The sequence below is a fragment of the Bos indicus genome, chromosome 22, assembly GCF_029378745.1.
Source record: "Bos indicus isolate NIAB-ARS_2022 breed Sahiwal x Tharparkar chromosome 22, NIAB-ARS_B.indTharparkar_mat_pri_1.0, whole genome shotgun sequence".
Lineage (NCBI taxonomy): Eukaryota > Metazoa > Chordata > Mammalia > Artiodactyla > Bovidae > Bos > Bos indicus.
This window is the reverse complement of record NC_091781.1, coordinates 39,153,100-39,170,983: the sequence shown is the minus strand read 5'-3', so window position 1 is coordinate 39,170,983 and position 17,884 is coordinate 39,153,100. Positions and strand designations below refer to the sequence as shown.

The 17,884-nt window shown below is 40.0% G+C and overlaps 1 protein-coding gene across 5 annotated transcripts in view; it reads left to right on the top strand.

Annotated features, from left to right (window-relative positions):
- The window catches only part of PTPRG (protein tyrosine phosphatase receptor type G), a 773,938-nt gene that overhangs the window by 525,357 nt on the left and 230,697 nt on the right, over positions 1 to 17,884 (top strand). For all 5 annotated transcript variants that reach the window (XM_070777123.1, XM_070777125.1, XM_070777122.1 and 2 more), the window contains exon 5: positions 10,204 to 10,299. In XM_070777123.1, coding sequence (XP_070633224.1) covers positions 10,204 to 10,299 — 96 coding nt within the window. The remainder of the gene's footprint in view (positions 1 to 10,203; positions 10,300 to 17,884) is intronic.

Here is a 17,884-nt window from a genome sequence, read left to right as displayed (position 1 = left end):
TGTTGTGAGACTTTTTAAAAATCAAATGTGTATATACCCTGCATCTTGACTTCCTTCATTACTAATACATCTTCAAGAAGTTTAAATGTCAGTGCCTACTTGCGAATTTCTTTTCTCCACCCCATTATTTATCTTATCAGTTCTTCTATTTATAATGCATGTGAATTTTTTTTCCCGATGTATATGGGACAGATATGTACTTATCTGTCTGCCTTTGTATTTGCTACACTTCTGGCAAATCTTAAATTTTCTTAGTTGAGAGCCTCCTTAAATCATAAAAAGGAAAATCACTAGAAAAAAATGAATTAAGATTCTCATCTTTACTGATTATCAGGAAAATTAAAAAATGCAAACAGGAATGTTCACCCAATGTGTAAAAAATAAGGATCTGCCAATCCAGTGTTAGCAGTGGTGTGGGGAGATGGTATTCTTTTCCATTACTGCTAGAATATAAAAGGTGTGTACCCTTTTCAGGCGAAAATTTGAACCACTTCTAGGGATCTGTCTTATAGAAAAGATTTTGTGCTCATAGAAGCATATTTATATATTTTTTTTATCAGTGATTCTTAGCCTTTCTGGCTTGTAGGACCTATGAAGATTTTGATAAAAGCCATTGTCCATGTGGCATCAGGACTGAAAATGTGGTAATAGGTATAACCATAAGAGTTTATCTGGTGAAAAGAGGTAGGCAGTGTCCAGGGCACACACATACAACCCTTGGCAGTATTCCAAGGGATGTGCAGAACCCCAGTTTATAGCTCCATAAATTCGTCCCCCCTCCACCAGTTATCTACCCAAAGCTGTTGTCTATAAGGGAGACTTAAAAATCAGAAAGAGTTTGAATAGAGCAAGGCAGTGCATTTCCTCCTGTGCAAGAAATAACCTCCTTCCATTTATTCCACAGTCATTTAATGAGTAACTACTGCGTGCTTGGTCCCGGGGCCAGTACTGCCCAGTGGGAGAGGTCCCAGCACGTCGGACCTGGGAGAGTCCATTGTAAGGGCACCTCATGTCCTGTGCTCAGGCGCTCAGTCATGTCCGACTCTTTGTGACCCTGTGGACAGTAGCCCGCCAGGCTCCTCTTGTCCGTGGGACTCTCCAGGCAAGAATACTGGAGTGGGTTACCGTCCCCTCCTCCAGGGGATCTTCCCAATCCAGCAATCAAACTCGGGACTCTTAAAATCTCCTGCATTGGCAGGTGGATCCTTTACCGCTAGAGCCACCCTTCACTAAAATTAAACAGAAGATCTGAGAAGAAGAGAGCTGTTTTAAGGAACAGATGTTCTAGTTGGATTGACCCAGCTAATCTAAAAAATGCCTTCTGTGCAGATTACCCTTAGAACATAAGAGGGTGAGGTTTTGATTTATAGAAGTCTAAAAAGCTTTGGAAAGCATCCATATTGTCTCACACGTCCGTTCTCAGACATGTTTTGCATAAACCTGTTTCTTAGGGAGAGCTTAATTTGGCAACATTTAGCTGCAAAGGGCAAAATGCAGTTTTCTGGGTAAAAGTGCACAGCTTCTCTTTGTGTAGAAGCTTTCTGGCAGACTTTTCGCTGGGAGAAAGAGAGCCTGTGTTAATTTTATTTAGCTCGATTGCAGATTCACGGCATCATCATTTCCCCAGAACCTATTGGGGGGTAGAAAGTACAGTATCAGAAATGAGGAAAGAACCATAGTGGGAATTTGGGGTGAGTCAGTAACAAATAAACTGTATTTCAGGTTTCTTGTATTTCAAAATGGGAGACATATTGCTGATTCCTCGTTGGTTTTGAATGATTTATAACCTTTTATTTGTGGTTGAGTGTTGCAGTCTATGTTGTCATGGAAATTCTATTGAATTTATAGGTCCATTTATCCAAAATGATTTTCCAGACTTCATTTCATGGTGAATCATGTGGCTGTTACTCCCAAGTACAAAGCAATTTCTAAAAAGTTTCACATTACAAAGAGCACAAACACTGAGGTGGTTATTTTCCTGTTTTTGAAATACAAATGAGTTCCAGATTCACCTCGGGCTCCCCACCCCCTCCACTATGTCCAGGGCGTTAAGCTCCACTGCATTTCAGAACCAGGCTCAGGTACAAAATAGCAAGCAAGGATAGGTTGTTTTAAGAGAAAAGAAGGTTATTACAGTCACTTTCACCAATAGGTGAAAGAGATCTTCAGTTACTGGTTTATGGGTTAGGGCAGGACCCTGCAATCTTTGAGCCCCATTACAGCAGACTTGTTCCTCCTCCCTGTAAGGTCAGTAGTAGAAAGGAGAAAGAAAATCAAAGAGCTTTCCTGTAGTCATTGACTAGACTTCCTGTGGCAGTGGGTGTAGACATGATTTGTGCACCTCAGCGCCATTGACATTTTAGGCTAGATAATTAGTTGCTTTGGCAAGGAGTATCCTATGCATTGTAGAGGGTTTAGAAACCTCGCTGGCCTCTACCCAGTATATGCCAGCAGTAGCATCTGACCCCAAGTGACACCAACCACAGATGTCTTCAGACATCGACAGATGTCCCCGGGGGTCCAGAAATCAGCCTGTTTGAGAATACTACCCTAGAAGCTTTGTACCAAGATCCTAACAATAGATGATAGGTTGTGCTCATGGCTTATGGGAATTCTATCAGGATGATCTACCAAGAAGATTTTTAAAGTGTGGGCTCTGGGTTTGAATCCTGGCTTTATTTTTTCACAGAGAAGACATAATATCTCAGCCTGAATTTCCTTTTGTTAAAAATGGGGAGAATAATACCACTTTCCCTGTGGCTCAGCTGGTAAAGAATCCACCTGCAGTGTTGGAGACATGGGTTTGATCCCTGGGTTGGAAAGATCCCCTGGAGAAAGGAAAGGCTACCCACTCCAGTATTGTGGCCTGGAGAATTCTATGGACTGTTACGTATAGTCCATGGAGTCACAAAGAGTTGGACATGACTGAGCAACTTTCAGTCACTCACTCACCCTCCATATATGCCAAGGATTGAAGGGATGAATTCATGTAGTGTAAAGAGTTGGATACGATACGTTTAAGCAGCCCTCTGCTGCTGCCTCTTGGCTTCATTTTGCAGCGTCTGCCTCAAGCGGAAGGGTGGAAAGAAGCAGAGCTGGGCCCATGTCACTGTTATTTGGTCCTAGGCAGGTGTGATTCTGCATACACCTCCTGTCATCTACCCTAATTTGCTCTTTGAAGCAAATCAGTTCTCTGTGGCCATACCCCCCAGTTGGGATCAGCCTCTGTTGTATGGAATGGGTACAGAACAGGGAAACAATGTCACCCTGCTCCTTTATTATAGGAGAAGACTATATTTTGTTTATCCCAGTTGGAAAATTACAGCTATTTCACTAATTTTATTTTTCTTTCTTTAATGTGGACCACTTTTTTTGAAATCTTTATTGGATTCATTACAGTATTACTTCTGTTTTATGTTTTGTTTTTTTGGCTGCAAGGTTTGTGGGATCTTAGCTTCCCAACCAGGGATCAATCCTGTACCCCCTGCATTGGAAGGTGAAGTCATAGCCACTGGAACCCCCAGGGAGGTCCCTAATTGTATTTCTTTATTGTTGAAATATTTATATATATAGAGAAATTCACAGATGATCAGTGTGCAGCTGAATGAATTTTCACGCTCTTGGAACCAGGCCCCAGATAAAGAAAAAGCACCTTCTCACCAGCTTCTCCCCAGGACCCCTCTTACAGTTACCACCCACCAGGTGTTGGCTTGTAACTGCAAGAGTTTTTCCTGATTTTGTACTTCATTGTAGCAGGATCACAGAGTATATCCTTTCTGGTAAAAGGAAAAAAAAAATCGGGTTTATTTGTCTGAGCATGGTTTGCATTTGTGAGGTGCGTTCATACTCTCACGTCCCAGTGTCGTGTGTTCTATTAGGTAGTCCATTATCGACTGGCATCTGGGTGATGCCCAATTTGGGGTTATTGAAAACAACCCGTGCACTAATGTATTTGGGTTTTTTCCTTTCCTTTTTCCCCCCATTAAGTAATTTTTAAAGGCAAATAATTCATTAGGGGGCCTATTATATGTCAGCTATTGTAGGAAGCACTTTACTTATTTTATTTAATCCTCAATGTAGCCCAATGACTTGTTTCTGATCCTCAGTTTCCTGCTAAGCTGCTAAGACTCAGAGAAGGTGACTAACTTCATCTGGGTCACACAGCTATAAAATGGGAGATCTACAACTTTCTGGAGTCCATGATAAGGGACCAACTGTAGCCAGATGCTTAACCTACCTCATTTGTGTCCAAACTTAACGCTGAACTTTTAAGAAATAGCTCACGAATCACCATAGTAAATCCTTCGCTGATGGAAGCAAGAGCCTGAACTTTTCCCTACCAGGAAACAGCCGAAAAAGTTAAATGTTTATTTGACTCATCAGATGCAGAAATTTAAAAAAAAAACTAATAAAGAGACAATGGCATAAACAAGTTCCACACAAGAGACTTTTGAAAGGGATTCCTTGATCCCCAATTGTATAGGAGTCATGGTGCTGCAGTACACATGGGATTCTTTTCCAAAAATTTGGATTCCTGCTGTTTATAGTTGAAGATAATTCCATATTACAGGGCAGGGGAGAAAAGGGGAAATAATTAAGGATTGATGCACTCCATGGTTAATGATATTTTATAAAGCAAATGCTTCAGAATGTTTATTTAAATGCTGCCTTGCCTGTAAAGATGTTGAATGCCATCTATTCTTTGGGTCAAGTTTCTTCTAAAAATATTCTTCAAATGAAGGCTGTGTGAAGCCCACACACAGGTTTCTTTGCCTTGTGGCATGACTCATTGGGATTGTTGGCTGGTCCGTGGAAACAATTTATTTTCACCTGAATTTGCATCTCTGTCCTGGTCTAAAGAAAGTAATAAAGACACGTAGTAATAAAAACTGAGGGCTATGGAGTTTCTTCTTACTTTTCCCAAGCAGGCGAGTAGTGTTTCTTTATTACAGCTGTCCCATGAGGTGAGTATTACCTCTGTTTGACAGAAGGGAACACTGAGCCTTAGAGGCCTCAGGCGTCTTCTGTAAACAAATCAGGTCTGGTTCTGTGGCCCGTGTCGGTTGGTCTTCACTTTATATTACCCAGTTGTGCTGTCTGTCAGTTTCATGGATGTTTTTCTGTGGGTCGCAAGAGTTTGAGCTGGGTTGTAATAAGGCCCGCATTCTCCAGGGGAGAACCTTATCAGAAAGAGACGAATGAAGAGGATAAACCTCAGAGCTCAAAGAAACTCAGAAAGGAATGAAGTTACAGAACAGTTTTATAAGGTGAAGCACAGAGACATATAGATATATCCGGATACATTTTGCTTAAGACTAGTAGTGACAGTTAGGGTTCTATTAGTGAGAGTTCGCCAGAGAAATGAGACCAGTATGAGAGAGGCAGACTGAGATTTTAAGGAAGTGCTTGTGCCTCAGTTGCGGAGTTGGGCAAGTATGAAATACGCAGAGCAGGCTGGAAATTTCAGCCTTGATGAAGAGTTGTGTTGAAGAGTTGATATTGCAGGCTGAGGACTGAAGGCTGGAAACTCGGTCAGAATTTCTCTGTTGCATTCTGGAGGCAGAATTCCTACCTCTTCCTCCAGGTTTCAAATGATTGGATGTGGCTCCCATGGAGAGTCTAGTGATATAAATAGTAATCACATTTAAAACAATACCTTCACAGCAACACGTGGAATACTGTCGGACCAAACAAGTGGGCAGCATAGCCAGGGCAAAGTCGACACATTAAATTAACCCTCACAGGGGATAAAAATATGATCATGATGCTTTAAAAAAAAGTAACTGGGAGTAAAGACTGTTGATTGATACAAAAGAAAACACCTATATTATAGTTCTGAATTCAGAGTATTACTTATATAGTATACATGGTGGGTATGTGGGTATTTATAATTTTTCTCCACACTTTAGGTGACTAGATTTTCTTTTGTTGGATCATTAAAATTTCAGGCTAGAGTTGCTTGGGTAGAGAACAGTTTGAAATGCCTTGCAGATTAAAGAGAAAGGAATGTTGCCGGTGTTTAGCAGAACCATTCCTGGTTCCACGTAGTCATTTCATAATGATTTTGGGTTATATTTGCACCTTCTTGAACATTTTCTCCAGCAGTTTTAAGTCCATTCATTCTCTTAATATCCTTATCTCTCTTTGCTACTCATCTCACTGTATAATTTATTCCTGGAAATAACAAGAACCTCAGTGTAATGATTGCGACTTTATCATTCGACTGGCCTTGCTTCCAGTCATCCAGAGCCCCCACTCATTTTATTCATTCCACGAATGAGTTAATGGTATTTATAAGAACAGCACTGTTCAAGACAAAGTTTTTAACTAAGTAGGTGGCCTTCCTGCCCTCATCAGTCTTCCTGTCTGATGGCAGTGGCAGAATGAAGGAATCGTTGAATGTGTGTGATCTGGCTGTTCAGTCGTTAAGGTACAGCATAATCTAAAAATAAAGTTAGAGTAAGAACTTGTTATCCTAAACTTTGTGACATCATCATTTGCAAATCATCCAACAAGTAGAACCAGCAGATCATTAACTGTGTTTGGATTTTTTCTTTGTCTTTACTACACATTTTTATCCTTGGGTGACTTTTTTGTCCACTACTGTGTTCTCAACTGGTTGACTACATGGTAGCCCCAAACACGATCAGAAAAGTACATTTCACCTCTTCAGTCCTGTTATGTGCTGCCTCCTCGGTGACTTTTAATCTTGCTGTTGCCCTTTTCATCACCATCTTTATCTCATCGTCTTTATGTCTCATTTGTTCTTTTCCTGTAGCTTCTCCTGTGTGTTCTTCTGTTCTGTTAAAGATGAACAGCAGTATCCTGGAAGTGTCTGATGAATCTGCCAGTATATTGCTTGTCCTCTGGGCTGTCTGCATGCCATTTCCTTAATTCATCATGAATTTTTCTTGGTTCATGTATGTGGGAGGGGTGCACATTGGAGAAATACGTGTTCTGAGAAGAAATTAAGATGTAGAGCTTTCTGAATCACCAAGGAAAGTTCTGTTCAGTCTCCCACTCTTGCATTGGAATCATTTCCTCTTGCTGCCATTACAGCAGGGATATGAGAGCTGATTTAAACAAACAGCTACAACATTAGAAAATAGGAAGTCCAACTTCAGCAAAATCTCCCCCTGACCCGGTCCGTTCCCTGTATTATTCTATATTCATTTAATATATGCCTCACATGGCCCTGAACCATTTACTACCTTATGCTTTATTGTGGTACATTTACATATGACTCAGCTTGAATCTAATCATGAGAAACCATGAAACTGACCCCATTTCTACTTAATAACTGGCCTGCACCCTTCAAACTACCAAAAAAAGAAAAAGGCTAAGTAACTGTCCCAAATGGAAGTTGGGGGTCGGAGGGGTCATTATAAAGAGACGTGGCAACTGAATGCAAAATTTGGTCCTCTATTAGATTCTGGGACCAAGATACAAATAGTGATCTATAATGGACTTTATTTGGGCACTTGCCAAAAGTTGAAAATGGACTGTGAATATGATTAACAGTATTATATCAAAGTAAAACTTGCTAATTTTAATAACTTTACTGTGGATGTATAAAAGAATAGTCTTATTCTTAGAAACAGTACACTTAAGTATGTATTGGTAAAGGGGCATATTTTCTCCCACTTATTATTAAATGAATCAAGGGAAATGTTTGTGGGGAGAGAGGAAACATGCAAATAAGGTAAAATATAAATAATTGGTGGTCCAGGCAAAGGATATAGGGAACACTTAATAGATTTCTTTATTGCCCAGTTTCTCAGATCTTTTCTTCAGCTTCTGTTCACCACGTTTCTTCAGAAGGAGGATTTCTACGCAGTCAGTATCACTTTAGTTCACATGATTAGAAAGAACACACTTTGGCGAAGGCTGAAGGAATGCTCCGAACATGGCACTTGCAAAACAGATGTAGAAAATGGATGGGCTACTCAAAATGCTCAGTAGCTACCATGACCGTTCCCAAAATGTTTTTGTAAAATAAGTTTCCAGACTATGCCTGGATTTGTCTCGTCAGTGGTAACACAAAATAATTTAAAGTCCAATCCCTCAGCAAAACTCCATCTACTTACTTTCACATTTAAGATTATCTTTAAAAGTTAACAAAATTCAGTAGACTACAACTTGAGAAAGATACCGATGGCAAGGGAAATTGATATTTCAGACCTATGGCTGCTGTTCTCTTTATGAGACATTTTATTATCCTGATGGGTGGAGCCATGATTCAAAGACATTTTCTAAAAATGAATTTCCTCACCCAGTTGTAAATGAAAATGCCCTTGAAGAGGTTTGAAAGTATTTTGTATCACACACTATTCAGGTGATGCATTAAACAATGCCGCCCCTGCTCCTGGACTGAAGAATAATAAAACCTGTGTGAACTTGCTTCATCTGAGGGTCTGAGTTTTAAAAGGAAAGTGAAGTGTAATTTTCTGAATATACTTGTGCAGAGTTTCTTTCTTGGGTTAGTCTCATTGTCACCAGAGCAATTTTCACCCCATATTCAACTATTTTAATCTGCACCTCATTGAATGCATTTTTCTCAGAGTAAATTCATGATATCTGTAGCTGTCCAGACATAAAGGTAACACATTTGTAAGTGGGTGGTGCTAGCGTCAATGGAAATTCACAATCTAAGGAGAACAATTCTGCATAAGAAAGAATAATCTCCAAAAGAATCTTCCATCCTCCAGTCCACTTGGGTGTCTGACTTTTCCTAGAAAGTGTCCTGATTTGGGCTCCCTGATCACACCCTTCAGGGAAAAAAAGTCAGCTTGTTTGTACGTGTGGGTGAATTCGGTCAGCAGGACTCTTCGCGTTTGACCTGTATTTCAGATAGTCTGTCTGACTTCACTTTTCCCACTGGGTAGTTATCCTTTAACATCAAGTCTCCATATTCCATCTGGGGTGTGGTTGTTCAGAAAACAGCATCATGTCATTTGGAAAAGTGGAAAAATAAAGGTCATAGACGAGAACCAATGATAGCAGGAGTTTTGATTTTCTGTAAGGAGGAGGAGTGATTCAAGAAGATTCAGTGGAATTATACTGCTGTTAGAAATCTGAAGATGCCTGCTGGGTGTTAATGTGATGGTGGTGGTGCTTTGTGGACCTATAAGGTCCAGGCATCGTGCACGCACTATCCTACACTGACATGTTTAAGCCCCACATTCATCTTACCAAGGGTAAGAATGTGATTCTGTACATAAGGAATAATGCTTAGAAATTAGCTTCCTTGCCTGAGATCTCACATGCAAGTAAATGAGGAAGCTGGAATTAGGGGCCCAGATCTTTTATTCGTATCTCATATGTAGTCTCTCAAGAATACTCTGTGATCTGTTTTTGTTCTCTGGATTGTATTAGATATCAAGGAATGTTCAGGCATTCAAATTGTATAATGATTTTAAGTTGATTTACCTTAAAGGATGAGAAGCCCTTGCCAAACGTCAGAGAAGGTATTCAAGGTTGGGATGAGAGTCCCTGGATTTTGCCCTCATCAGTGTTTTTGACTTGACCAAGTGAGCATCAAGTTTATGAAGTGCTTTCTTCATGTGTAACTGAGTGTAGTCATTTCTGCCCAGCCTTCACAGGGATTGTTAGATGGATTAAGTGAGATCAGGAATGGGATGGATTTTGCAAACTGTAAAATCAAGAGTATTATTATCATCATTACCATTAAATTTTTGTGGATTGACTGAAATAGCCCATATTGGCTATTTCTTAAAGCTGAGAGCCCCCATCAAATTCTTACCATTAAAATGATACTTGTCTATAAAGACATGTCCATTTAAGCCTTTAAAATTTTAACATGTGGACTGAATCTCACAGCCTTGGTTTTCTACCTTACATGTTTTAACTCCATTAAAATCTGGCTTCTTAGTAGGGACCGTTCATCATGGCATGAGTATTAGGTAATAAGATGTTGGGTGTTATTTTTGTGTGCGACCTAAAGTCATCATAGTTATGTGAAAAGACATGTGTTTTATTGATATCTACTGAAGTAGGGGTAGAATGATAAAATGTCTAGGGTTTGCTGTCAAATACTTTAGCAAAGAGAAATATGGGTAGATGAATACATTGGTCAAAATCTTATTATGTTGGGGAATCTGAGTACACTGTACTATTCTCTCCACTTCTGCTAGGTTTTCCTGGTATATTCTCCTAATATGTTTTTTATTGTTCTTTTTACAGATGCAGATTTTCTTTTACAATCCAGATGATTTTGACAGCTTTCAAACCGCCATTTCTGAAAACAGAATAATCGGAGCTATGGCTGTATTTTTTCAAGTAAGTTAACAATGGCTCGAGTACTTCGACCAGAGTTCTTTGAGTATTTTTTTTTAATTCACCGAATTGTTCCATGTTTAATGAATGCATCTGTTTTCTAGTTCACACCTGTCTAAATGAAAGATATTTCATATTGTCTAATGTGTGATTTAAAATGTAAATAAGTATGTTTAGAAACATAATGAAAAATTTTGCATGAATTATTCTGATTTTACTGCTACTTGACTGGTGCACAGATTGAAGAACACATTTATCATCTAAGTTACTTCACTCCTGAAGCGTTTTGAACAGGTTCCTTCAGCATATTAAGAGGCTGATGTTTAAAAAAAGGTAGTTTTCTTTGGAGCAACTTTAAAATTTGACATTACTTGCAAGTAGATTAATAAATCGCATCAGTCATTTCTCTAAAGAGACTTCATTTCTCCCCCCTCGTTCCCCTCCAGAAATCCCCATGGTAACTAAAATTTTTATTGAGACTGTTTCCAAGTTAGTGTGTTTATGATCTCCCAGACTCTCTCCTTTTTGTTGTATTTGTATTAAGGAGTTTTCCTGGCTCATGTGTTGGTTCCATGTCTAGAAGTGAAACATTGCATCCTTCCGTAGATAATACTGTCCAGGCTTCTTAGTGTTGATCAGTGGGTGTCTTAACCAAGTAGCCTAGAGGAGACCTGGTGCTTTTTTTGTGTGGGAAGGTAATCTGAGTAGGAGGTGTATGGCTTGTCTTTCAGTCTTGCAATTTGCCTAAAGACCACTTACAAGCGTTCCTTTTACCAGTGAGTCATCATGGGGAAATTATGTCTTTCTGACAACTCAAAGGAACATTAGAGACATCAGAACCTCCTTCAGTATGTGTCTTTAACCTCCGCCTTTTGAGGCAAGCTTCTTTGTCATTGAGATGGAGCCACTCTTGTGTGGAGTGTGTTAATTTCACTGCCCTTTTTAGTGAGTGACACAGAATGGACAATTCTCTTTACTGTTTGTCTCTCTCTCTTAATACCCCTCTCCCTGTCTTTTCTTGGATAAAGGCTCGAAGGGGATGTAATTTTTGAAAAATTGAAAAGCCTAATCTCCTATCCAAACTTCAGAAACAATAAAAGTGGCATTCTACAGCATTGGTTATGACACTAATTTTCATACTAAGGTTTCTGACCTAGTAGTGTGCCATGAAATCATTTCAGTGAGTCTTGACCAGCATTTTTAAAATAAATAGAATAATACAGAACAGAAAGTATTCAAGTGTACCACACATAGTAAGGGTAAATAATTTCTTTGAACTTGTTTTTTCATTGCTCATACACAGACATGCAAACAATTGGGTGATTATATGAAGTGTGTTTCTCATTGTGGGTGATACTGAAATATTTTGAAATATTTTGTTTACACTGTGTATTATGATAATCTCCTCATTGTTCCTACTGTTTTCCCAGGCATTTCTTCCCCTGATTATTTTCATGAATCACAGTAGAGCGTAGTGTTTTTAAAGCTTATTCGGTGGAGTCAAAAATAACGTGCGTTTGAATCTCATCTTTTCCACTTAACTGCATGATGGTGATGTAGTTGTTTAAACTTTTTGTTTTTATTTTATTTTTTGACCACACCGCGTGGCTTACAGCATCTTAGTTCTGTGACCAGGGATCAAACCTATGCCTTAGGCATTGAAAGCGCTGAGGCCTACCCCTGGACTACTAGGGAATTTCTAAACTTTTCAACCACAGCATTGTGATCTGTGAAATGAGGATGGCAACTTCTGCATCATCGAGACTGTAGTCGTTAAATGAAGCCCCTGGTGTGGGTTTTGGCACATAGTAGACATTTGGTGAATGCCAAACAAAATATGTACCCATATCCAGCCACTTCCGTTTCTATGAGATGGAGACCCCATGGTGTGTGTGTGTCTTCTCTGCATAAACAGAAGTCTCTTCTGGGCACAGCCCTGCTAGGAATTCAGGTGGGTTGTCATAACCCCTTCTGCATCTAACCTGTGATAGATTTGTGGTTGGTATTACTGAGGCTACTTGAACTTCTCAGACTGTGTGTATGTGTGAGCGTGCTCTCAGTCATGTTCAACTCTTTGCAACCCCTTGAATGGTAGCCCATCAGACTTCTCTGTCCATGGAATTTTCCAGGCTAGAAAACTGGAGTGGGTTGCCATTTCCTCCTCCGGAATCTTCCTGACCCAGGGGTCAAACCTGTGTCTCTTGCATCTCTTGCATTGGCAGGCAGATTCTGTGTCACTGTGCCACCTGAGAATCCCTTGCACTTACGTAGTTATCCCTTACTTTTTATCACTCTCCTCTTAGCACACTGTTTTTCATATCACTAGATCTCTACTCCTGCAGCCCTGCCTTCATACCTACCCTTTCCTCCTTTTCTGTCATGCCCACCCATGCCTCATCCAACCTGGTTCTATTAATACTTTATAGGGCACCTTTTTTATAGGAAAATAAAATTTTAAAATGTTATTTATGAGTACTAGAAAGTCTATTTCACAACATGCTCTACCCAAAAGGCTTCTATTTTTCCAGCTCTAGAAAGTCTTCTTAAATATAAGACCAATTAGAGTATGCGCAGGAGAGGCACATTGGTGTAAAACCAGCAAAAGACCTCAATGTGAAATCTAGACTTTGGATTTTTAAAGTATTTCCAGGACAAAAGTGCTTGTTCACAAAGAAATACAATGTGTATTTCATCTGGTTAGTCCTCTAAGTTTTGGCTTGCTATCCTGTAGATACAAAATAGAGGACAGATAATAAAAAATAGAATAGATTTTTTTTTTTGGTAGCAGCTGCTTGGAGCTGCTTTCTTTGTTTTCCTTGTAAGTCCACATGTACGTTTATACATCTGAGTTCACAGTATGTCATTGCAGCGGAAAGAAGATGATATTATTGCTATTTTAATTTGGCAATCTTTTTAGAACCTATGTTTTGAGATCTTTGTGTTTTGAATCTTTCTAATAAGAATGCTTGATTTGGGACTTTGGTATTTCTCCCCCAGGTAAGGAAATCTTGATGTACATTTCCAAATTCTAACCTAGTACCTTCCATTTTGGTCTTAAAGAAGTATTTATCATTCTCTCAGGAATGCTTCGATGACATGTATGGTATCACTTACTACGTTAAATAGACCTGATAAGTGTAGTCACCTCCTGCCCATGAGAAGTGGGTCATAGTCCCATGTGATAATGGCTCAAAAGAGGTGAGAGGAGAAGGTCTCCTACTCATAAATTGGCTGTACTCTGCTCTGGTGCCCATAAATGCACAGATTCATTGTTGAGAATCACAGGATATGAATGACCTACAAGTGCATATCTAAGCAAGGCTAAGTTCTGTGTAGATGCTGTGGCTTTGATGCCAGCTCACTCCACACACTAGAATAATTTTCCCAACAATTTCAATTTTTCATTATCTGTGTTTCTTTCTTTCCCCCTGACCCTCTGCCTGTTACTCCAAGGAGTTTTGGCTCTCTTACTGCCTTTGCTGTGGTTAGGTATGATGAGGTTCTTACATTTCCAAAACACCAAAGCACACACACACCGGGCAGACACATGGTCGACCAGGGAACATATTGGCTGAGTGCAGGTGGTCCTGCTGTAGCTCATGGAAATAATGATGGATGCTCCATCGTGCTTACAATTATTTTCTTCAGTTAAACATGGAGTATTTCACATCAGATTTCCTGATGATGATGTAACACTTGAGATCTGAGTAGTGACTGTCTCCTTTGGAGGGGGTGTGAATTTCCATGGTAATAACCCATTCTCTAAGCAGTTTCCATGACTTCACTGTCAGCATGACCCTGATTTCATGACCCCAGTAACTTTGAATAGTGCCTGACATCCTTTGGTTGCGGACAGAATTGAAGGTCAGTCTCAATGTTGAAATGCAGTGAGGCAGATTTCCTGTGAGTGCTTTGTGTGAACACCAGTAAAGGAAGGATCGCTTCCAGGTACAGAGCAGAGCAAATCGTGGCAGCCCCACAAGGTTTTATGCTTTTGTGCCCACGCAGTACTAAAAGGCGCATTCATTTCGTAGATAACTACTGCTGAGTGGAATGTTACAGTTTTCCAACACATGTTACTAAATGCCTCGGGAGAAAGAAGACCCTTTTTCCAGTTCACACACGTTTGGGCTAGTGGCCCTCTGGAAGATAAAGGAGAAAGGAAGGCTCAAGTTTGATTTTAAAGAATTTTTTAAATAAAATAGGGTAAAATAAGAAATAGGCGAGGCATGAAGATACTTGTTAAATCACTAAGAGAATAAATAGATGGTTGTTTAGCTAATTTATTAGTACAAAAAATACGTATTTTCTGTTTGGTAAAATAGAATCTTCTCTATCAGCCTGTTTTGAAGTCCTGTAGAAATGTAAAAAGCCAAAAGTCATCAAAATGCTCCTTTAATGTATTCTCATTATTTGGGTAACACACTGATTGGGTTCTCTCTTTAAAGAATAAGGATGAAAGCCTGTGTTTATAGGACGGTTGAAATGACAGTGGACTGATCAGGCGATTTGTTGATGATACTTTGTTTCGAAAATAACTCAAAAAGGTTTAATTAATTTTGATGTGAAGTTACAAATCTTCCTTGACAAGTTGAGGTTTCCTCCTGGTAAACATTGTAAATTTAAAACGTAGCAAGTGGAAAATGCATTTAATACACCTAACTTACTGAAGGTCAAACCATCGTAGCTTGGCCCAGCCTACCTGAAACGTGCTTAGAATACTTACATTAGCCAATGGTTGAACCTGTTTATCTAACACAAAGCCTGTTATTGTTAACAAGAAGTATAGCACAGCATGAAGTTTTCATTGTCTTGTGGGATTTACTGAATAGTGAAAGGGAAAAAGGAAGGGTCATCTGATACAGAAAGGTTGTATGTGTATTGGTTATCTACCCTGTGATCACGTGACTGACAGGAAGCTGTGGCTGACTGCCTTGCCTATCATCAATTGACAGTTTATCTTACCATCTCAATAGCCTGGGAAAAGAGCAAAATTCGAAATGATGTGTATCACTTTCAGAGTATCATCAAATCAAAATTATAAGTTAGGGACTCTCTGTATAGAGCAGAGACTACTCAATTCTCAGAGTGACATTATGTTTAACTCGACCTGTATTTTTTTTAAATCAAGAATCTTCTATCATCGCCCTTGAAATTGGGTTCTGGTTTGATTTTTCTTTCTTGCAATCTGTTTCTTCATTATTTCCCTTTGAACTGTTTCCTCCATTATCCCCATGAGCATCAAAATGCCTTTGAACCATGCAACCATCTTAATGACTTTCAATCTGTTGCTTATAGAAGTTTGGGATTCCCAAGCTTGTAAAATTTTGATTTTATAGGTTTGATTTTTGTGGGTTTTTTTTTTTTTTTCCTTTTGAGGAAGGACATGATGATTATCTTTGAATATGTGATGGCGAAGAAATCTCATTTGTATTGCTACCCAGTTGCCATTGTTATTTAAATGCAAGAAATTTTATTTATATTTCCTGAGTCTATTGAACTTCAGAATTATAAATGCATGATTCTTTAAAAGCATCTATATTTAGAAACTTTTCTCAGGTGGTTTTCTTTTCAGCTTCTTTTTTAGACCTTGTTGGGTATAATCACTTCTGAATCTTTGCATCAGACACAAAGAAAATTTTTATCGTGTCTGCATCCAGGGGCCCAATCAATAGCATGTTTCTTATACATTTAAGAAATAAGTTGATGTATTTATAGGTTGTCTTATAGTACTTCTTTTTGACAACCTGTCTTCAGCAACTCCATTGAACCTTTTTTCATTTAATACTAGTTCTGTCTTCTGGGAGCATTGAGCCCCTTTGCACAAGTTTTGTTTTGTTTTTTTTTCCCCCCATTCCAATTTCTATCCACAAACTAACTGCTGTCATTGGAGTTTTGCTAAGGTCTGTTGCTCATACATTTGGGCCTTCCTCTCTCTGTCCTAGGAGAAGGCAACGGCACCCCACTCCAGTACTCTTGCCTGGAAAATCCCACGGATGGAGGAGCCTGGTAGGCTGCAGTCCATGGGGTCGCTAAGAGTTGGATGTGACTGAGCGACTTCACTTTCACTTTTCACTTTCATGCATTGGAGAAGGAAATGGCAACCCGCTCCAGTGTTCTTGCCTGGAGAATCCCAGGGACAGGGGAGCCTGGTGGGCTGCCGTCTACGGGGTCGCACAGAGTCGGACACAACTGAAGTGACTTAGCAGCAGCAGCAGCACTCTGTCCTTCCTTCATAGTTGAAAGCAAACTTCAAAACTCCAATGTTTCCAGAGTTGCTAACCCATTCTTTATATCACTCAGTGGTGCAGACTGCTTAATTATTTTTCTCCATCTGGAGAGGCTTAGTAATTAAATGAAATGGCAGCACCTGGGATTATTTATAGATGTGGAGAAGGCAGGAGGAGTTCTTGATGACTCATCCAGGGCTGGCAAGGAAGGCTTTTTCTCCACTTCCCTGGGTCTCCCCCCACCAAAGGAGCTGTGATTTGTCCTTCCTCTAACCCACCACTTCTCTTTCCACTCCATCTCACAGTCTCGCTCTGATGTCAGTCGGTTTCTTCTGACTTTGTACTGCGAATTCATGGAGGACTGGGAGCCTCTGCTCACTCATCAAGTGCATCTCTTGTGGGTGACTCCCATTGTGACTTGGTGGTGCAAGTACTTAGGTGAATTCAGTGCAAACATATGCAGGCTGTCCCGAGTCTTGACTGGAAAGGCGCACGCGATAGCCTGGTAGCGAAGAAGTGATTAGAAACAGGCATTAGGGAGTGTTGTTTGGTCACTAAGTTGTGTCCGACTCTTTTTGCGACCCCATGGACTGTAGCCCACCAGGCTCCTCTGTCCATGGAATTTTCTGGGCAAGAATATTGGAGTGGGTTGCCTTTTCCTTCTCAAGGGAATCTTTGCTTCTCAGGGATCAAACCTGCATCTCCTTCTTGGCAAGTGGATTCTTTACTACTGAGTTACCTGTGAAGCCCATGAGGGAGTGTAAGACCTGAGATTACTGGATTACAGTCTTGGAGGTGGAGGTCCATGTCTTGTTCCTCTGCTTCCTGTCCCACCATCCACCTTTCTCTAGCCCTCACATCAGTGTCTTGACCTCACTTGTTGCTCAGGATATTTGTAGTGGATAGGACTAACTTACAGGAAGCCTTTTAGGATCCCACCACAAGACTGATGATTTGGGTTTTGGAAAAGCACGTGCCTAGGTAACTGCGTAAGCTTCAGCTGAAAAAGGTGATGGTTTTACAGAAGGGTAAGGCTTTTGAAATGGTGAAGGACACTGACCATGAGGATTCTCAGACTGCGGCTCCACTGAGGAGGCAGTTCTAATCTCGGACTCCTCTGGGTCTAACATTGCTCTCAACTCTATGTCTGCTTATGCCTGTAGTTGGGAAAAGCATCAGGGCTTGAAACTTCTTAAAAGGTACAGTGTATTCAGAGGCCTTAAAGGAGTGTGTTAGTGCCAAGAATATCTGGGTGTATCTATGTCTGAAATTGTTCTTATAAAGTTTCCCACAGGAAATTCCCTGGTTCAGTGGTTAGGACTCTTACTTCCATAGTAGGTGGGTGGGTGGGTGTTCTA